The 22,048-nt window shown below is 43.7% G+C and overlaps 1 protein-coding gene across 1 annotated transcript in view; it reads left to right on the top strand.

Moving 5' to 3' along the window:
* The window catches only part of CSMD2 (CUB and Sushi multiple domains 2), a 1,542,159-nt gene that overhangs the window by 1,260,343 nt on the left and 259,768 nt on the right, over nucleotides 1–22,048 (top strand). The window contains exons 26-28 of the mRNA XM_073571899.1: nucleotides 2,010–2,212; nucleotides 4,659–4,850; nucleotides 8,416–8,554. Coding sequence (XP_073428000.1) covers nucleotides 2,010–2,212; nucleotides 4,659–4,850; nucleotides 8,416–8,554 — 534 coding nt within the window. The remainder of the gene's footprint in view (nucleotides 1–2,009; nucleotides 2,213–4,658; nucleotides 4,851–8,415; nucleotides 8,555–22,048) is intronic.

Raw genomic sequence — 22,048 nt, 5'->3', positions numbered from 1 at the left:
TGAAAACCCAAAAGTCATTATCTCAGTAAATTAGAATACTTTATAACACCAGCTTTAAAAATGGATTTAAAATCTGAAATGTTGGCCTACTGAAATGCATGTTCAGTAAATGCACTCAATACTTGGTCGGGGCTCCTTTTGCATCAATGCTGCGTGGCATAGAGGCTATCAGCCTCTGGCACTGCTGTGGTGTTATGGAAGCCCAGGTTGCTTTGATAGCAGCCTTCAGCTCATCTGATTTATTGGGTCTGGTGTCTCTCATCTTTCTCTTGACAACACCCCATAGATTCTCTATGGGGTTAAGGTCAGGCGAGTTTCCTGTAGAAATCAAGCAGAGTGATACAGTTGTTTTTAAACCAGGTATTGGTACTTTGGCAGTGTGGACAGGTGCCAAGTCCTGCTGGAGAATGAAATTTCCATCTCCAAGAAGCTTGTAGGCAGAGGGAAGCATGAAATGCTCTAAAATTTCTTGGCAGGATGGCGGTGCTGACTTTGGTCTTGATAAAACGCAGTGTACCTACACCAGCAGATGACATGGCTACCCAAACTATCACTGATTGTGGAAACTTCACACTAGACCTCAAGCAGCTTGGATTGTCTGTCTCTCCACTCTTTTTCCAGACTTTTGGATCTTGATTCCCAAATGAAATGCAAAATTTAGTTTAATCTGAAAACAACATCTTGGACCTCTGAGCAACAGTCCAGTCCTTTTTCTCCTTGGCCCAGGTAAGATGCTTCTGGCATTGTCTATTAGTCATGAGTGGCTTGACACAAGGAATGCGACACTTGTTGCCAATGTCCTGGATACATCTGTGTGTGGTGGCTCTTGAAGCAATGACTCCAGCAGCAGTCCACTCCTTGCGAATCTCCCCAAAATTTTTGAATGGCCTTTTTTTAACAATCCTTTCGAGGCACCGCTTATCCAGGTTACTTGTGCACCTTTTTCTACCACACTTTTTCCTTCCACTCAACTTTCCATTATTATGCTTGGCTTGGATACAGCACTCTGTGAACAGCTATCTTCTTTAGCAATGACCTTTTGTGGCTCACCCTCCTTGTGGAGTGTGTCAATGACTTCCTTCTGGACATCTGTCAAGTCAGCAGTCTTCCCCAAGATTGTGGAGCCTACTGAAGCAGACTAAGCAGACTAAAGGGCATGTCACACTAAGAGATATCGCTAGCAATATCGCTATAACTTGTGACGTTATAGCGATATTGCTAGCGATATCTCTGTGTCTGATACTTACCTCCGACTGGCTCCCCCGCTGGTTATCGCTGATCTCGCGAGAACGTTCAGGACTGTTTCTCGTCGTCAGCTTCCTGTGGCGCTTCCTGCTGTGAGGATGAGCGACGCGTGGAGCCGGGCGGGAGGACGCAGGATCGCCTGGTGTGACAGGTAAGTAGCGACCCCCGTCCCCTGCGATGTCGCTGGTGAGATCTGCCTGTGTGGCAGCTCACTAGCGACCACTTAGCGATGTACCAGCGATCCTGACCGCGTCATATCGCTGGTCGGGATCGCTGGTACATCGCTAAGTGTGACAGTACCTTAAGTGCTTAGGAAGCCTTTGCAGGTGTTTTTTGTTAATTATTCTAATTTACTGAGATAATGACTTTTGGGTTTTCATTGGCTGTAAGCCATAATTATCGACATTAACAGAAATAAACACTTGAAATAGCTCACTCTGTTTGTAATGACTCTATATAATATATGAGTTTCACTTTTTGTATTGAAAAACTGAAATAAATTAACTTTTTGATGATACTCTCATTTTGCAGGAAGCACCTGTATGTCTGTAGTTGTGCACATTGTCAAGAAGACCGGTAAACCAAAATTCCACTTTCTTCAATCTTTTTTTTGTTACAACAGCATGTAACAGTAGTTTGTATAGTTTTATGTACTATATGTAGCAGTTCTGATAAGCTTGATGCTTAGAGCTTTTTTTCATGCCCCTATGTATTGACAGCTCACCTCCCTTATACCAATATAACCTTTTATGTTTCAATCATAGATTACACTTCACTGTTTTCCACACTGAAGACGTTCATGATGTTCTGAAGATATGGGATGGCTCTATGGAGAGTGGTATTCTCATGAAAGACCTGAGCGGTTCCATATTGCCTCCAGACATACACAGCACTTTCAATTCTGTAACTTTGCAGTTCAATACTGACTTCTTCACTAGCAAACAAGGATTTTCTATCCATTTCTCAGGTAAGATTTAGAACTGTTAACAAAAACGTGCCATGAAATTATCACTGTTACTTGGTTAAAAAAACAACTAATTATTCATGTATTTACTGCTGAGATAGCTTAGATAGCAACATTCCAACAATCTTTTACAAAAAATGAAATTATGATTCATTCTCCCATATCAAAATGCATAGGAGGTTTTATTATATCCAATAGTGATATATATGGCTATAATATACAGAACAATATTAGGCTAGTTTCACATTTGCGTACCCTGGAGCTGCGGAGGGATGCAGATGTCCTCCGTGAAGCTCCGCCCACACTCGCACCTCCTACGGTCAGCTCCTCCTCCATCGGCATGCGGCTGCCTGCGGCCTGCATACCCTATCTTTAGCATTCGGTACACAAGCCATGCCGCAGTATGCGGATGCCGCCGCATGGGTCGCTTTGACGGTGTGGCAACCTGCGCCAAACGCAGCGTGTTGCATATTGGTGCAGTCGCCGCACCGTCAAAACGACCCATGCGGAGAAGAAGGGAATGTCCAGCCATCATACCACTCAGGAAGGAGATGGGTTCTGTGTTCCAGAGATGTGACATGTGCATATCAACCCAAAGACAAAAGCAAAAGACCTTGTGAATATAATGGCGGAAGCTGATAAGATTGTGTCAATATCCACAGTGATCAGCATGGGCTGAAAGGCAACTCTGTCAGGAACAAGCCATTACTCCAAAAGAAACATAAAAAAACAAAGTTAATGTTTGAAAATGCACACAGGTACAAAGACATTAATTTTTGGAGGCGTCCTGTGGTCTGCTGAAACTAGAATTGAACTTTTTGGGCATAATGACCATTGTTACCTTTGGAGGAAAAAGGGAGAAGCTTGGAAGCCTAAGAACACCATCCCAACTGTGAAACATGGAGGTAACAGCATCATGTTGTCAGGTTTGTTTTGCTGCAGGAGGGACTAGTGCACTTTGCAAAATAGATGGCATCATGAAAAAAGAAGATTAAATGGCAATACTGAAGAAACGTCTCAAGACATCAGCCAGGAAGTTAAAGCTTGGGTGAAAATGGGTCTTCCAAATGGACACTGACCTGAATCATACTGCCAAAATGGTAACAAAGTGGATGAAGGATAGCAAAGTACAAAGCCCTGATCTCAATTCAAATGAAAATTTATGAGCAAAGCTGAAAAGGCAGGTGTGAGCAAGGCAACCTACAAACCTCAATCAGTTACACCAGCTTTGTCAGGAGGAATGGGCCCAAATTCTGATGAACTATTGTGAGAAGCTTGTGGAAGGATATCCCAAACGTTTGACCCAAGTCATTCAGTTTAAGGGCAATGGTACCAAACACTAATGAAATGTATGGAAACTTTTGACTTTTGCAGTAAGTAATAACTATGCCTTAAAACATTCTCTCTCTCATTATTCTGGCATTTAGCAAATATTAATAATTATGGTAATCCTAGTTGATCTAAAACAGGAAAGGTGTAATCTGATTTCATGTCAGATATTGAGAAAAGTAGGCATATTTGTCTTTTTATATAGTGTATGTAAACTTCTGGATTCAACTGTATGTACGGTATGTATAGATTCCCTTGTTTACAATGGCCGACCTTCCACAGATGTTAGCATGCACAAGGTTTGCCTTCCACACAAATTATATTCATGAACTTATTGCCATCAAGTGTCTCCTTCTCCCTGAAGACTGTAAAAAAGCCCAGGCCTCTTGAAACAGCGAGAAAATAATGTTTCTCTAATATCAGATTAGATTAGAAAGCTAATCAGGCGTTTAGCCTCTGACAGGCTCCCCTCCCTGCTGAACTGCACCTTTTAATGTAGAAATGATAGCGTGCTGAAAGTTGGAGATGATTGTCCCCCATCCCTCGCTCATCTCATTGTAGACATTATGGTTCAGTATTGTCTCCAATAAATTGAATCTATGCCCACGTTAGAAGCCACTGCAAATAGAGGTGAAATGTATTATCTGCTTACAGAATGTACTCTGAGCTGCCACATTGGGTCATTGATGCTGCTCTGTTAGCCATGATAACCAAGATAACTCTTAGTGGGTTGATGTATTTTGCAGCAGGGAACATTGTATAATATTTAATGACTAATCCCTATGTTATTATTGCAGTCATTTATTTTTTCCAGGTGGTATATATCCCATTAATATGTATTGAGCCGTGTGGTTTGCGATGCGTGAAGAATAATAGCAAAGTTGATCATTTTTTGTGCCTAATCCATTCAAAGCCTGGTATTACTAGTCTATACAAGCTGAATACATATATCTTCCCTATATGCATGTCTTTTGCTTAGATTTTTGAATGTCTTTAGAAGACACCGATCTAGGGAAAAAATTGTAAAGAGGCATAATATGATTAATACTGATAACCTTTCATAATAATATCTAAAAATATTCATTTGCCAGAAGCTCTAAGATCTGCTTGTCTGTTCCAGTTACTACAGCCACTTCCTGTAATGATCCCGGAATACCTCAAAATGGAAGCCGAAGCGGAGACAGTCGTGATGCCGGTGACTCTATTGTATTCCAATGTGACCCAGGTTACCTTTTAGAAGGTGAAGCCAAGATCAGCTGTGTTCAGATTGCAGATCGGTTCTATTGGAATCCAAACCCTCCCATCTGCATCGGTGAGTTACACTCGAGTCCCACATTTATGGGCTATTCATTTTTTTAATAACTCCATTTTGGTAGTGAAACATCAGATCCAAACTGTTACCAGAACTGGCCGTACTTACCAATATGTGGTTACAATACTAATGCTCTACAGGATACACATGGGACCCATGATAAAAAGCAAATTCAGTATAGGGGCAAAATACTGATGAACAGCAAAAATTACAAAAATATCTATAAAGTAACTTGGCAAAACTTCGAATTCCAGGTGTGTGAATTAATCACAATCTTTATTTTTTTATTTATCACCAAAAATATCAATACATTTTACTGCAAGACGGTGCTCTATCCCAATATGTAAAGAGTCTTTATAGTAGGTAAGAATGGAAAAAATGGCGGGCACTCCCCAAATGTAGATAAATTCTTCTTCTTTGATATAAATCCATGGTAAACAAGAACACTGGCAGAAAGTGAGTAATTGACACGTGCTGCAGTCATTGGTTTTTTGATGTTACATTACGCTTATGCACAACTTTGTCACCAGTTGTGTCTGGTTTAGGCATAAAAAAAACTGTCCAGAAACAACTGATGGGAAGTACAACATTGGAACTCAATATTAAGTCCAGCTTATGAAGCATTGCACATCTTTTTACAGTTGGATAGAGATTTGTAGGAAGTAAAAGTTAGATATGTGCACTATATCAAGCAAACAATTTGCTTATGGAATTATCCCATGAAAAATATTTTTTATCCATCCACAGGATAGATGATAAATGCATGACTTCAGGGGGTCCGACCGGTAATACTCCTATAATCTATGAGAGTCTCATGTACCCTGTTAGAATGAAACAAGAGTTGTTCGTGTACACTACAATTCTATTCAGTGTCTATGAGACAATGCTATCTGCATCTGTCCCCCAAAAAGGGAATGAAGTCGTAGCACATATATGTGCTTATTGCTTTTTTTATGGCATTTTTAGTGGCATGGCTATAGGAGGTGTTCTTTACCCAGTAACAGAAAAGGAGAACGTGTAGATTAACAGTGGCACATATTAATACAAGAAAGTATAAGAAACTTTGTCATATATCTTATCACTGAAATCTACTTCTTTCTCTAATTATAAGCAACTTGTTCCCCTCCCCTTTATCATTAATGCCACTCTGAAAAAACTGCTGAAATCTGTCTTGGGCAAAACAAAATGAACTGCTAGACTATTAATGTGTCAGGGCAAAAAGAGTGAGAAAACAAGCAAAGGCAGTCAAGACAGGCAGATCTAGATGTAGTTAGGGAGTGACGGTGCTAATCCCACAGCTGGAATCACAGCCACACAGCTCAATACTGCTGAATAATGTCTGCTATGCTTCTGCTGTTACTTCTGAACATGTGCTAAGCAAAGAAAGAAGCATGAATATAACTCTTTCTGTGTGCTGTTTATGGGGGACATCATAGCATCTACTCTCCACCCACTAGTTGAGGGAAGACTGAAAAATAGACATAGAGGGTGCAGAGCACAAAACTGGAAAAAAAGAATACTAGTCATATAATGGTGAAGAATACTTCACACAATTTCAACAATTTGTTCGCATGACACCACAAAATCATACTAATCCCTTTACGACATATGACGTAAACGTAAATAATATGTCGTGTCCCTGACTTTGATGCGGGCTCTGACGTTGAGCCTGCATCTTTCCCCGCACATGACAGGTGATTTAATCAGCTGTCATGTGTCTTTAGCAGTCACAGGTGGATCGGTGCTCCACCCACACCTATTAACCAGTTGAATCCCACTGTCAATGTCTGACAGCTGGATAAAACATTTGCCGTCCAGAAGCGTGTCATTGCAGCCACCCATCTGGGCCCCTGTCATGTGATCAAGGGGCGCTGATGGGTTGCTATGACAGTCAGGGGTCTGCAGAAAACTCCCGTGCAAATCATTCCGATACTCCTGTGAACGAGGACTCGTATCAGAAGATCGTGATTTTTGCTGCACATAGTGCTGAAGCTGAAGCCTTGCTATGTATAGCACATGTAATTGGACTGACGCAGCTTCAAGTCTCCTAAGGAGACTATTAAATTCAGTAAAAACTGAAAAAAATGAAAAGGTGTGAAAAGTTTTTAAAAATATGAAAAAAATAAAAAAACACATATGTTCAAATCATGCACATTTTGCCCCATTGAAAATAAAACAATAAAAAATACACATTTTTGGTATCGCTGCTTTCAGAAATGTCCAATCTATCAAAATATAAAATATATTAATCTGAGCAGTAAACAGTGTAAAGAGAAAAAAAAATCAAAACTCCAGAATTACGGTTTTTGGCCACCACAACATTGCAATAAAATGCAATAAGAGGCAATCAAATCATCATGTCTACCTCAAAATGCATTCAGTAGGTGCAAAAAATAAGTCATCACACAGCCCCAGATCCCAAAAAAATGAAAGCTTACGGGTCACGGAAACTGGCAAGAAACTCAAAAACTTTCTTTCGTACAAGTTTCAAAATTATTTTTCACCACTTAAATAAAAAATAGACCATACATGTTTGGTATCTGCGTACTCGTACTGATCTGGAGAATCATATTGCCAGGTAGGTTTTACCATATAATGAAATAAAATATCCAAAGAACTATTGTGAAATTGCAATTTTTTTGACAATTTAATCGTACTTGGAATTTTTTTTCCCGTTTTCCAGTACACTATATGGTAAAATCAATGGTGTCATTCCAAAGTAAAACTCATCCTGCAAAAATCAAACCCTCATATGGATATATTGGCAAAAATATAATGGCTCTTTGAAGAAGGGAGGAAAAATCGAAAACAGAAAATGGCCGTTGTGTGAAGGCGTTAAGCAATCTTCTTCAGGAACACATTGCCGGTCCTTATGAGGTTTTGTGTTTCTTTTCTTTGGCCAGTTGTAGTGCCTAGATATTTGGTTGCATAATCCTTTTTATATTTTCTTTGTTTTCTATGTCTGGGAGAAGCAAAAAAAAGCAGCTCTGTATATCTAAGCTATTAAAATGCTTCATTAGGTAGATGTGATGAGAATGAAGATGCGTTACATGTTGTCCTCTTAAAGCTGAGGATCTGATGAAGAGAGCAGTGAATCTTGCCTGTTATTGGCTCAGTGTTATTTCTATTATAACATTGTAAGCAAATATTCTGAAATCGATAGCTCGAATGTTCAACACGCTGATTGACTCTGGTAGATCAGACCCACCACATTGATTTTTCCGTCCACTTGACATGAAATGCTTCTGTTACTGCATTAAACACAGGCAAGATCTCTCTCCACTTCAGCTGATAAACTAATTGCAGCAAAGATTCTTTATCAACCTTTAGATTCTTTCACTTCATTTGTGAAATGGGTTTTAATATGAAAATTCCAATGTCAACCAAAATGATAACTAATAATTACTATAATGCTATGTGTGAAGGTCATTTATGCTCGTATAATATTCTACCCATCCACATTTATCCTTGTGTACATCACCCTTTGGAAGTCTAATATTTCTGTGTATACAGATTTTTCAATTTACGTCAAACTACGGGTGAAATAATGCTTTTCTCTTTTTAGCTCCATGTGGTGGTAATTTAACTGGACCAACAGGGGTGATCCTGTCTCCTCAATACCCTGAACCTTACCCGCCTTTAAAAGAATGCGACTGGAAGCTGACCGTGTCTTCTGACTATGTGATTGCACTCTCCTTTAACATGTAAGTATCACAGATCAGGTGAAAGCCAAATGGAATTTGGAAATCTGACATAGGGCTGAGTCATTGGAAACAGTCAGCAAGCCTCATGAAAAATTTAGTTGATTTAAGTTTTATTTCTCCATCAGATTAAGGTATAGTGCATTGTGTCAATACTACACTTTTCAGAACTAGACGAATACTACACATTACAGATTACTAGAGAAAACACCAGCTAGCAAGGAATATATATATACTTAGAAAAAGTCCTAACTTGGAGTAAGACCGGACATACACTTTAATTTAAGAAACTTTGTAATATATCTTATCAGAAAAACCTGCTTCTTTTTCCACTTATGAGACACTTGTTCCTCTCTCCCCTGCATCCCAAGCTCATGATCAACTCTGCAAAAAAGCAGCTCCAATCTGTCTTGCTGAAATCAAGATGGACTCCTATCACAGTGAGGTATCAGGTTACAGATATTGAATTTCAGATGGAAAGGGAGAGGATGGAGGAATAAGAGTGACTGACACTCAGCACAGAGAGAGATCAGGAAGATTTTATTTCAGTTCTGGATTCACAATTACACCGCTTAATACTGCTGTATAATATCATCCAAACTGCTTCTTCTGTATGTGTACTACAGAGAAAGAAGAGCGGGAATTCATATTTTAGTGTGCACTGTGTAGTGGAGATTTCATAGCAGCTATTTTCCACCCATTAATTTGGAGAGAACTGAAGTAAAAATAGAGACCGTAGAAGAGAAAATTGCTAAAAACAAAAATGCAGAATACAAGTTATATAATGGCCAGAAATGGTTTTCTTCCTCATGGGCATACGTGGCAGCTTATCCTATAAAGTTGCCGGAAACAACAAGTATCCTTAAAATAAGTAGCTTACAGACTTGTTTTTTTATTTTACTGTCCAGTATTTTCTCCAGGATTTTCCTATTACTTTGCAGAAAGTAAATGAGAGGAAACACTGTCCAGTTCATACCATTGTCCTCACCCATGTCTCTTATTTCTGATGTGACCAAATCCTTATCTAGAACTCCCCAGAATGTCAACATCAATGCAGTTTACAAGTGATTGGAAAGGAAGATATGTGAATACTACACGCAGAGGGCACTTAATGCCATACTTCTGTGTTATAGAGCGGGAGCATTGATTGTTTCGGCTGGCGTATAGGATTAAGGTTAAAAATGCACTTCAATTGGGAAGAAAATAAAATATCCCTACTGTGTATTTTCTGATTTCAGAAACTCCAGAAACAGTTTTTACAATAATTTGCCTCTATTTTTCAGCTCCCAATGATCTCTAATTAGTGAAGCCTCTTTGATACCTTGTATCCGTCATGTGCCGAGCCGCTCACTACCAACAGAATTGCCTTTAATGTATCTTGCTAATGTCTTCCCTGCCATTAAGTGTTGGACAGGACTTGTTAATGAAGTCATTTGCTTTTATAAGGTGGAGAAAAGATCGCCAGTGATAACAAGGCCCCAGGGGACAGACACATATATCTGGGCTTCTATTAGATATTTAACTTGTAGTGGCTGGGGAACTGTGTGATGTCTTGCATGACACATTAAGAAATGCTAGGTTGCTCCAGATATAGGGAGGTCACAGTCTTTTTCATCAGTTTGGAGAGGGTATTATTAATTAACTGTGTAGAGCCTTTCCTATTTTGCTGGCATGTTTAAGACACCCCGTGGGACACTTTCCTATGCACTGCACTTTTTCATGTTGTCTGTCCCTAGATGGAAAGAGTAGCGTAAATTAGTTCATCTATACTGAAGCATTGTAAATAATCTGAAGCCCGGTAATCATATGTAGAAGAGTGTGCTCGGACCCTTACATAGCATCACGTAAATTTTAACAAAGCAAATATTTACCACCATTTATTATTAATATGAAGTAACATTTAGTTAAGAAGTTAGTGGGGTCTCGTAAAGTCCACAGCTAGTCAAACTAAAAAAAAAAATGCCAATATGACTTGCGTTAAGCCTACCCACTGCAATATCATACCCACAGTCAAGAACATCTAGAAAGCTCAGCAATTTGGTCTTCGCCAGAGAGCACACTGCATCTCATATCTCCCATGCATTGGGTGAGGAAAAAAAGTGAGAACTAGAGTTGAGCGAAACGGGTCGAAAAAACCCCTTTTTTTGGCAAAGTCGGGTTTCATGAAACGAAACCCGACCCTAGGATGAGGTCGGCCACGAGGTCGGCGACTTACGCGCCAAAGTCGCGTTTCAAAAGTTTGTTTTGCGCTCTTTTTCAGCCAATCAGGATCCACGGACACTGTGGGCAACGTGATGACATAGGCACGGGTCACCACCATCTTTCAGAAGGGCATGCAAGTGATTGGCTTGCTTTGGTGGGCGTCACAGGGGGTATAAAAGGGCGTGCACGCCGACCGCCATCTTACTTCTGCCGATCTTAGTATAGGGAGAGGTTGCTGCTGATTCTGCAGGGAAGAAGACAAAAAAACTGCTTCTGCTGCTAGCGATTTGGCCTGCACAACACACCAGTCACTGTGTGTGCAGTGCAAGGGGAGGCTATATAGTGGTGTATCAGTGGTGTTGGTTGTTGGGCTGCCTTCTAAGGCTTCCTGACATTCCTGCATTGCTGTTTACCCACTGCTCTGCAAACTGCTTTTTTAAAAGCAATCCAATCTCCCTTATCCTCTAGTCACTTTTGTCACAGCTGTGCCATCGAGCCTGTCACATAGCGCTCAGATATCAGTGGGCCTCACACAATCCAAAAGTGTCCAGTGTCCAAAAGTGTGTGCAGAGATTCAAAATCTCCCGTATCCTCTAGTCACTTTTGTCACAGCTGTGCCATCGAGCCTGTCACATAGCGCTCAGATATCAGTGGGCCTCACACAATCCAAAAGTGTCCAGTGACCAAAAGTGTGTGCAGAGATTCAAAATCTCCCTTATCCTCTAGTCACTTTGGTCACAGCTGTGCCATCGAGCCTGTCACATAGCGCTCAGATATTCATTGGGCCTCACACAATCCAAAAGTGTCCAGTGTCCAAAAGTGTGTGCAGAGATTCAAAATCTCCCTTATCCTCTAGTCACTTTTGTCACAGCTGTGCCATCGAGCCTGTCACATAGCGCTCAGATATCAGTGGGCCTCACACAATCCAAAAGTGTCCACTGTCCACAAGTGTGTGCAGAAATTCAAAATCTCCCTTATTCTCTAGTCACTTTTGTCACAGCTGTGCCATCGAGCCTGTCACATAGCGCTCAGATATCAGTGGGCCTCACACAATCCAAAAGTGTCCAGTGTCCAAAAGTGTGTGCAGAGATTCAAAATCTCCCTTATCCTCTAGTCACTTTTGTCACAGCTGTGCCATCGAGCCTGTCACATAGCGCTCAGATATCAGTGGGCCTCACACAATCCAAAAGTGTCCAGTGTCCAAAAGTGTGTGCAGAGATTCAAAATCTCCCTTATCCTCTAGTCACTTTTGTCACAGCTGTGCCATCGAGCCTGTCACATAGCGCTCAGATATCAGTGGGCCTCACACAATGCAAAAGTGTCCAGTGTCCAAAAGTGTGTGCAGAGATTCAAAATCTCCCTTATCCTCTAGTCACTTTTGTCACAGCTGTGCCATCGAGCCTGTCACATAGCGCTCAGATATCAGTGGGCCTCACACAATCCAAAAGTGTCCAGTGTCCAAAAGTGTGTGCAGAGATTCAAAATCTCCCTTATCCTCTAGTCACTTTTGTCACAGCTGTGCCATCGAGCCTGTCACATAGCGCTCAGATATCAGTGGGCCTCACACAATCCAAAAGTGTCCAGTGTCCAAAAGTGTGTGCAGAGATTCAAAATCTCCCTTATCCTCTAGTCACTTTTGTCACAGCTGTGCCATCGAGCCTGTCACATAGCGCTCAGATATTCATTGGGCCTCACACAATCCAAAAGTGTCCAGTGTCCAAAAGTGTGTGCAGAGATTCAAAATCTCCCTTATCCTCTAGTCACTTTTGTCACAGCTGTGCCATCGAGCCTGTCACATAGCGCTCAGATATTCATTGGGCCTCACACAATCCAAAAGTGTCCACTGTCCACAAGTGTGTGCAGAAATTCAAAATCTCCCTTATCCTCTAGTCACTTTTGTCACAGCTGTGCCATCGAGCCTGTCACATAGCGCTCAGATATCAGTGGGCCTCACACAATCCAAAAGTGTCCAGTGTCCAAAAGTGTGTGCAGAGATTCAAAATCTCCCTTATCCTCTAGTCACTTTTGTCACAGCTGTGCCATCGAGCCTGTCACATAGCGCTCAGATATCAGTGGGCCTCACACAATCCAAAAGTGTCCAGTGTCCAAAAGTGTGTGCAGAGATTCAAAATCTCCCTTATCCTCTAGTCACTTTTGTCACAGCTGTGCCATCGAGCCTGTCACATAGCGCTCAGATATCAGTGGGCCTCACACAATCCAAAAGTGTCCAGTGTCCAAAAGTGTGTGCAGAGATTCAAAATCTCCCTTATCCTCTAGTCACTTTTGTCACAGCTGTGCCATCGAGCCTGTCACATAGCGCTCAGATATCAGTGGGCCTCACACAATCCAAAAGTGTCCAGTGTCCACAAGTGTGTGCAGAAATTCAAAATCTCCCTTATCCTCTAGTCACTTTTGTCACAGCTGTGCCATCGAGCCTGTCACATAGCGCTCAGATATCAGTGGGCCTCACACAATCCAAAAGTGTCCAGTGTCCAAAAGTGTGTGCAGAGATTCAAAATCTCCCTTATCCTCTAGTCACTTTTGTCACAGCTGTGCCATCGAGCCTGTCACATAGCGCTCAGATATCAGTGGGCCTCACACAATCCAAAAGTGTCCAGTGTCCACAAGTGTGTGCAGAGATTCAAAATCTCCCTTATCCTCTAGTCACTTTGGTCACAGCTGTGCCATCGAGCCTGTCACATAGCGCTCAGATATCAGTGGGCCTCACACAATCCAAAAGTGTCCAGTGTCCAAAAGTGTGTGCAGAGATTCAAAATCTCCCTTATCCTCTAGTCACTTTTGTCACAGCTGTGCCATCAAGCCTGTCACATAGCGCTCAGATATCAGTGGGCCTCACACAATCCAAAAGTGTCCAGTGTCCAAAAGTGTGTGCAGAGATTCAAAATCTCCCTTATCCTCTAGTCACTTTTGTCACAGCTGTGCCATCAAGCCTGTCACATAGCGCTCAGATATCAGTGGGCCTCACACAATCCAAAAGTGTCCAGTGTCCACAAGTGTCTGCAGAAATTCAAAATCTCCCCTGTCCTATAAACACCTTGTACCTTGTTTTACATTACTATATAGTTTGTTGGATTTTGTCTACATTTCTACCAAAAATGAGGAAGGCTGGTGGAAAAGGCCATGGAATTGGGCGGGGGTTGGCAGCTGGTAATGATGGTGTTGGTGGTGGATCTGATGGTAGTGGCAAGAGCAAAATAGGACCGAATGCAGGAGGTGCTGACCCTGCGTCATCGTCTGGGTACATAAGGCCTCGAACGCTTAGTTTTCTAGGAGTTGGCAAACCGCTTTTAAAGCCAGAGCATCAGGAAAAAGTTTTGTCTTACATTGCTGACTCAGCCTCCAGCTCTATCGCCTCCTCTTCTTCAGTTGTAAAAAGTAAAAGCACTGAGTCGTCATTGGAGGTTCATGTTCATGAACCACACCTTTTCTTGTGTCCTTCACCCCAACCAAGATTGAAGGATGACGCAGGCCATACTACTGATTACTCCATGGAGCTGTTTTCACATATCATGCCTGGATTATCAAGTGAAATGGTGAATTACCCAGGCCAAGATGAATCTGATATGGAGTGCACTGATGCACAGCCGCTGATGGATGATTCTGCTGGTACATTCACTCAGAGCACTACATTGTCCTCGCAGTGTACAGAGCCAGATTCTGACCCTGATGAGACTCAGGTGCCCCTTCCGGAACACTATACCACCATACACGGTGACACAGAGGAAGGTGCACATGACATAGAAGAGGAGGTGATGGATGACCCAGTTGTTGACCCAGATTGGCATCCATTGGGGGAAGAGGGTGCTGCTTCCAATAGCTCAGATGAGGAGCATCCACAGCAGACATCGACATCGCAACAGCTGTTATCTGGCAGGCCCGGAGCACTCCAAAGACAGGTTCCAAACATCAAAAGAGTTGCTGGACAGCTTGTCCAGAGGGTCAAAAGATCACAGCGTGCTAGGCCGCAAAATGTCTGCCAAAGTAGGAAGAGTGCAGTGTGGCACTTTTTTGACCAAAATCCTCATGATCAGGCCAAGGTTATCTGTAGGAAGTGCGCAAAGACCTTTAGCCGAGGGAAAAATCTGAAAAATTTGAATACCAGTTGCATGCTTAGACATTTAACCAGCATGCACTTGCAAGCGTGGACACAACACCAAACCTCAAGTGCCACATGTGCAACTGATCACAACGAAGGTAGTCAGCAACGCTACATTGTTTCCCCCACTGTAAGCCCACCGGTTAGCACAGCAGCAAATGTTGAGGTGTCGTTGCAAGACCACAGCAGTCAGGGAATCCCACTGTTATATCAACGAAAGACTGATTCTAGGCCATCAGAAAGAACACCAACTCCATCACCATCATCAACCCTCTCTCAGTCCGCCCTGTCCACTGCTACTTCCACCATATGCAGCTCTCAAGTCCAGCTCACCCTCCCAGACACTATGAGTAGGTCAAGAAAGTACTCAGTCTCTCATCCGCGTACACTGGGTTTGAACGCCCACATTGCCAAACTAATCTCGTTTGAGATGATGCCCTTTCGGTTGGTGGAAAGCACAGCTTTCCGCGAACTCATGGCCTATGCAGTACCACGCTATGATCTACCCAGTCGCCACTTCTTCTCTCGCAAAGACATCCCAGCCCTCCACCATCATGTGAAAGACCGCATTGTCCATGCACTCAAGCAGTCAGTGAGCGGAAAGGTGCACCTCACAACTGATGCATGGTCCAGTCGGCATGGCCAGGGCCGTTACGTGTCCATCACTGCGCACTGGGTTAATGTGGTGGATGCAGGGTCCACAGGGGACAGCGGTGGTGGGACAGTGCTGCCTAGCCCACGGTATAGGAAACAGTTGGCTGTAGGCGTTCGACCCTCCTCCTCCTCCTCCTCCTCCAGAAGCGAAAGCTCGTCCACAGAGCGCAGTCGTACGAGCACTCCATCTGCAGCTGCCACTGTTGCACACGATGTGTCCCCCTATCGAGCAGCTAGTGGAAAGCGTCAGCAGGCTGTGTTGCAGATGATGTGTTTGGGCGACAGACACAACGCCGAGGTGCTGGCCGAGTACTTGAAGCGACAAACTGAGTCATGGCTGGGCAGTGTACATCTTAAGGCAGGCAAGGTAGTTAGTGATAACGGCCGTAATTTTGTGGCAGCCATAGCCCTTTCAAAACTCAGCCACATACCTTGCTTGGCTCACACCTTGAACCTGGTGGTGCAGTGCTTCCTCAAAAATTATCCGGAGTTAACAGCCCTGCTCCAGAAGGTGCGAAGACTATGCGCGCACATCCGCGGTCGCCTGTACACTCCGTTCGTATGCAGAAGCTGCAGCGATTGCTCCACCTTCCCAACCACCGCCTCATTATCGACATTGCAACAAGGTGGAACTCCACCCTGCACATGGTGGAGCGGCTGTGCGAGCAGAGGCAGGCCATAATGCATTTGTGGGAGGATACACGGCCAGGCACTTTGAGAGCAGACATGGAGTTGACAGGTGTGCAGTGGTCGAAGCTGAAAGACCTTTGTAAAGTCCTTCAGTGTTTTGAGGAATGCACACGGCTGCTAAGCGCAGACGACGCCATCCTAAGCATGAGCATCCCACTTATGCGTCTGCTCATGCAAACTTTGACGCACCTTAAGGAGCAGGCGTCTGCAGCCAATGTTGATGAGGAGGAAGAGGAGGAGGGAATCCTTGATGACATTCAGCCATTGTCTGCTCAGGGACCTCTCCTGGACGAGGTGGAGGAAGAAGAGGAGGAGGAGGATGATGATGGGGATGATTACTTAGGGGAGGAGGATGCATCTCATGGGGCAAGAGAAAATGTTGGCGTGGCAAGGTCTGGTACAGGGTTTGTGCGTGACTGGAGGGATGTGGATTTGCCAGAAAGTGCTCCTCCACCCAGCACTCGCAGTGCATCATTGACACCGGGAACATTGGCCCACATGTCAGATTATGCCTTGCGGATCCTAAAAAGGGACCCCCGCATTGCCAAAATGATGAACGATGATGACTACTGGTTGGCCAGCATCCTGGATCCACGCTATAAAGGCAAATTACAAAACATCATGCCACAGGAGAACCTTGACCTAATATTGGCTAATAAACAAGCAACTCTGGTAAATCGGTTGCTTGAGGCATTCCCAGCACACAGCAGCGGTGATGGTTCTCACACGAGCCGTACGGGCCGGGGGCAGCTTGGCAGAGGTGTTCGTGGTGCACACAGCAGAAGTGGCATTGGAGACAGGGGTTTCATGACAATGTTGTGGACTGATTTTTCAAATACCGCTCACACAACTGGTAATACTGCATCGATGGAAAGTGACAGGAGACAGCAGTTGTCAACTATAGTTACAAACTACTTTTCCTCCCATATCGATGTTCTCCCACACAGGTCATTCCCCTTTGACTATTGGGCTGCTAAACTGGACACCTGGCCTGAATTGGCCCAATATGCCTTACAGGAGCTCGCTTGCCCAGCTGCAAGTGTGCTATCGGAAAGAGTCTTCAGTGCAGCTGGATCAATCCTGACAGAAAAAAGGACCCGTCTGTCAACCCAAAATGTGGATGATCTAACCTTCATTAAAATGAACCACGCATGGGTTTCCAAGGATTTTGTCCCACCTTCCCCTGATGACACATAGGGTGACAGAAAAATGGCTTGCTTTGGTCCACCTCTTCCTGGTACTTCACCTATTTCGCCTTTTGCATCAGCTGAATGTCCAACATCAACATATGCCACTTTCTAAAACTCCCTAACTGTGCTGCCTCCCCCCCATGGCCGGGGTCACCACCTACCGCACAACACCGTGCGAGTGCCATTGCCCTGGACAGGTGGGTAGGCCGACTCTTGGGCGCGGGCACTGGCACAGGGTCCCTCATAGTGCAATCAAGTGTCTCTGACGGTGGTGGTGCACACCCGCCGTCAGACACACCGCTGTACTATGAGGGGCCCAGTGCCAGTACCGACGCCCACGAGTGGGCCCCCCTTGCTTGGGCAGGGCCCCAGCATTTGCAATCTTTACCTCTCCCTGCTCCTCCGCTGTGTAATCTGGGCCGTCAAATCCATACTGTGCCTGACACCGTCTGAGCCTGCCTCCTGCTGTATAGACTAGTGTTGAGCATTCCGATACCGCAAGTATCGGGTATCGGCCGATACTTGCTGTATCGGAATTCCGATACCGACTTCCGATATTTTTTCAATATCGGAAGTCGGCATCGGAATCGGAAGTTCAAAGTTGATTGACAGCCGAAATGACGGAATTTCCCACACAGCAATGGCATAAAGTGAGACTAGGGACTTTTTTTTTTTTAAGTGGCGGAGGAATACAGTGCGGAAGGATACCTACCTTCCGTCATTGGATTCCTGCAGCCCGTAGAGAACGGCAGCATCAGCTGATGCTGCCGTTCTCTACCCAAGATCATCGTGGGACACACTCGTGGACTGCTTCGGATCGTGGGTGAGTATTTTTGTGGTTTGTTATGTTAATATTTATTCCGTAAAAGACAATGGCTTCGGGGAACAATGTGACAAGTATTGGTAAGTATGTTACTCTATGTTATATGTACTGTATGTCTATGTATGTATTGTATGAATGTATTGTATGTAGTATGTATGTAGTATATATGTGGTATGTATGTAGTATGTAGTATGTATGTAGTATGTATGTAGCATGCATGTAGCATGCAGTATGTATGTAGCATGCATGTAGTATATATGTAGTATGTATGTGGTATGTATGTAGCATGTAGTATGTATGTAGCATGCATGTAGTATGTATGTAGTATGTATGTGGTATGTATGTAGCATGTAGTATGTATGTAGCATGCATGTAGTATATATGTAGTATGTATGTAGCATGTAGTATGTATGTAGCATGCATGTAGTATGTATGTAGTATGTATGTGGTATGTATGTAGCATGTAGCATGCATGTAGTATGTATGTAGTATATATGTGGTATGTATGTAGCATGTAGTATGTATGTAGCATGCAGTATGTATGTAGCATGCATGTAGTATATATGTAGTATGTATGTAGCATATATGTAGTATGTATGTAGCATGTAGTATGTACGTAGCATGCAGTATGTATGTAGCATGCAGTATGTATGTAGCATGCATGTAGTATATATGTAGTATGTATGTAGCATATATGTAGTATGTATGTAGCATGTAGTATGTATGTAGCATGCAGTATGTATGTAGCATGCATGTAGTATATATGTAGTATGTATGTAGCATATATGTAGTATGTATGTAGCATGTAGTATATATGTAGTATGCATGTTGCATGCATGTAGTATATATGTAGTATGTATGTTGCATGTAGTATATATGTAGTATGAATGTAGCATGTATGTAGTATGTAGTATGAATGTAGCATGTATGTAGTATGCATGTTGTATGTATGTAGCATGTATGTAGCATGTAATTTATTTATTTATTTTTTTTTTACATTCAACACATTAGCCGGATGATGGGACTACTACTGTCCCATCATTGGCTAATGTGTCAATCACTGTCATGGTAGCAGGCATCGCCCGATGGGACTTGTAGTCCCATCGGACGATGCCTGCACAGACCCCCGAAGCCTGCACAGACCACCGGCAGGCCGGCACAGCCCCCCGGCAGGCCGGCACAGCCCACCGGAGCCTGCACAGACCACCGGCAGGCCGGCACAGCCCCCCGGCAGGCCGGCACTGCCCACCGGAGCCTGCACAGACCACCGGCAGGCCGGCACAGCCCCCCGGCAGGCCGGCACAGACCACCGGAGCCTGCACAGACCCCCTGGCAGGCCGGCACAGCCCCCCGAAATGCCCGTACAGACCCCAGAGAGGCTGTACAAGGCAAAAACAGGGTTTTTCTTATTCCGATACCGGAAGTCCCATAGACTTGAATGGGACTTCCGGTATCAGAATCGGCGATACCGATACTTTTTTTAAGATCGGCCGATCCATTCCGATCCGATACTTTGAAGTATCGGACGGTATCGCTCAACTCTAGTATAGACATATATTTTGAATGTGTACGCTATCCATACATGTTATCCAGGGATACGGTACCCTTTCTAACCTTTGTGCAATCACGTGCAATCCATACTGGGCCTAACACCGTCTGAGCCTGCCTCATGCTGTATAGACATATATTTTGAATGTGTACGCTATCCATACATGTTATCCAGGGATACGGTACCCTTTCTAACCTTTGTGCAATCACGTGCAATCCATACTGGGCCTAACACCGTCTGAGCCTGCCTCCTGAGACATATATTTTGAATGTGTACGCTATCCATACATGTTATCCAGGGATACGGTACCCTTTCTAACCTTTGTGCAATCACGTGCAATCCATACTGGGCCTAACACCGTCTGAGCCTGCCTCATGCTGTATAGACATATATTTTGAATGTGTACGCTATCCATACATGTTATCCAGGGATACGGTACCCTTTCTAACCTTTGTGCAATCACGTGCAATCCATACTGGGCCTAACACCGTCTGAGCCTGCCTCATGCTGTATAGACATATATTTTGAATGTGTACGCTATCCATACATGTTATCCAGGGATACGGTACCCTTTCTAACCTTTGTGCAATCACGTGCAATCCATACTGGGCCTAACACCGTCTGAGCCTGCCTCATGCTGTATAGACATATATTTTGAATGTGTACGCTATCCATACATGTTATCCAGGGATACAGTACCCTTTCTAACCTTTGTGCAATCACGTGCAATCCATACTGGGCCTAACACCGTCTGAGCCTGCCTCCTGAGACATATATTTTGAATGTGTACGCTATCCATACATGTTATCCAGGGATACGGTACCCTTTCTAACCTTTGTGCAATCACGTGCAATCCATACTGGGCCTAACACCGTCTGAGCCTGCCTCCTGAGACATATATTTTGAATGTGTACGCTATCCATACATGTTATCCGGGGATACGGTACCCTTTCTAACCTTTGTGCAATCACGTGCAATCCATACTGGGCCTAACACCATCTGAGCCTGCCTCATGCTGTATAGACATATTTTGAATGTGTACGCTATCCATACATGTTATCCAGGGATACGGTACCCTTTCTAACCTTTGTGCAATCACGTGCAATCCATACTGGGCCTAATACCGTCTGAGCCTGCCTCATGCTGTATAGACATATATTTTGAATGTGTACGCTATCCATACATGTTATCCAGGGATACGGTACCCTTTCTAACCTTTGTGCAATCACGTGTAATCCATACTGGGCGTGAGAACGGCTGGCGAGCTGTTAAGCAAGCTACAGCACCTGTCCAGACAAGTACAGGGATTCCCTAGCGAGGAGACTTATTTGATTGTTTTCAATGTTGGGACAGCAATTTTTGGGGAGCACTATACTCTGGAGAATGATAGATGGGGCCCACCATACACTGGAACATTCCAAAGGTGGACATCAGACACTGGAGCAGCATTTACAGGGCCCATTATACACTAGAGCATTAGAAATGGGGCCCATTATGTATGGAGCATTATTTGGGCCCATAAGACAGTGGAGCTTCATCCATGGGGACCAACATATACTGTAGCATTATGTGGAGCTCATCATATACTGTTTCAAACATTATATGGGACCAATGATTCTGTATGGAGAAATAGATGGGCCTCGTCATGAGATGTAAAAAGTGAGGTATTTTTCATTGTACTATACCGCTATTTCTCTGCCGTATCAGAGCATGATGAGTTGTGGTATGTGTTAAAGGGGCGCTCTTTCGCCCAGGGCACATGAAAACCTGCAGCCAGCCCTCCCCCCCCACAACTTTAGCCAAATAACCCCCATTTTTCAGTGCGTAACTTGTATTATGAAGTTAATTAAGGTTGACAAGCTTAAGAAAGAAGAATTGATGCTTTTGGCATTCAAATGGGCACTGTAGGTGTGTTTCCTGTCCTCCTCTCACTGCCGACTTTTATTCCCCATTGACTTACATTGGGTTTCGTGTTTCGGGACGACCCCGACTTTTCCCTATAATCGGACGATCTTGCTCGACCCGACTTTTGGAAAAGTCGGGTTTCACGAAACGAAACGCGACCCTAAAAAACCAAAAGTCGCTCAACTCTAGTGAGAACATCCAGTAATCGCATTTTAGTCAAGCCAAGTTATTCCAGACATATTTTCCAGCATTCAGTGAAGGTGCTGGAAAAAAAAAACATTTATTTTTTCTGTAGTAGGACTCAATCCTGCAAGCAGTGGTCCTGAGGAAGGACAGCTCATAGTGATTATGCTCCTAACTGAAATAA

This window comes from Dendrobates tinctorius, unplaced genomic scaffold (genome assembly GCF_039654945.1).
Source record: "Dendrobates tinctorius isolate UK_male_01 unplaced genomic scaffold, ASM3965494v1 ptg000007l, whole genome shotgun sequence".
Lineage (NCBI taxonomy): Eukaryota > Metazoa > Chordata > Amphibia > Anura > Dendrobatidae > Dendrobates > Dendrobates tinctorius.
Note: the sequence above shows the minus strand (reverse complement) of the source record. Positions and strands in the feature narration are given on the sequence as shown.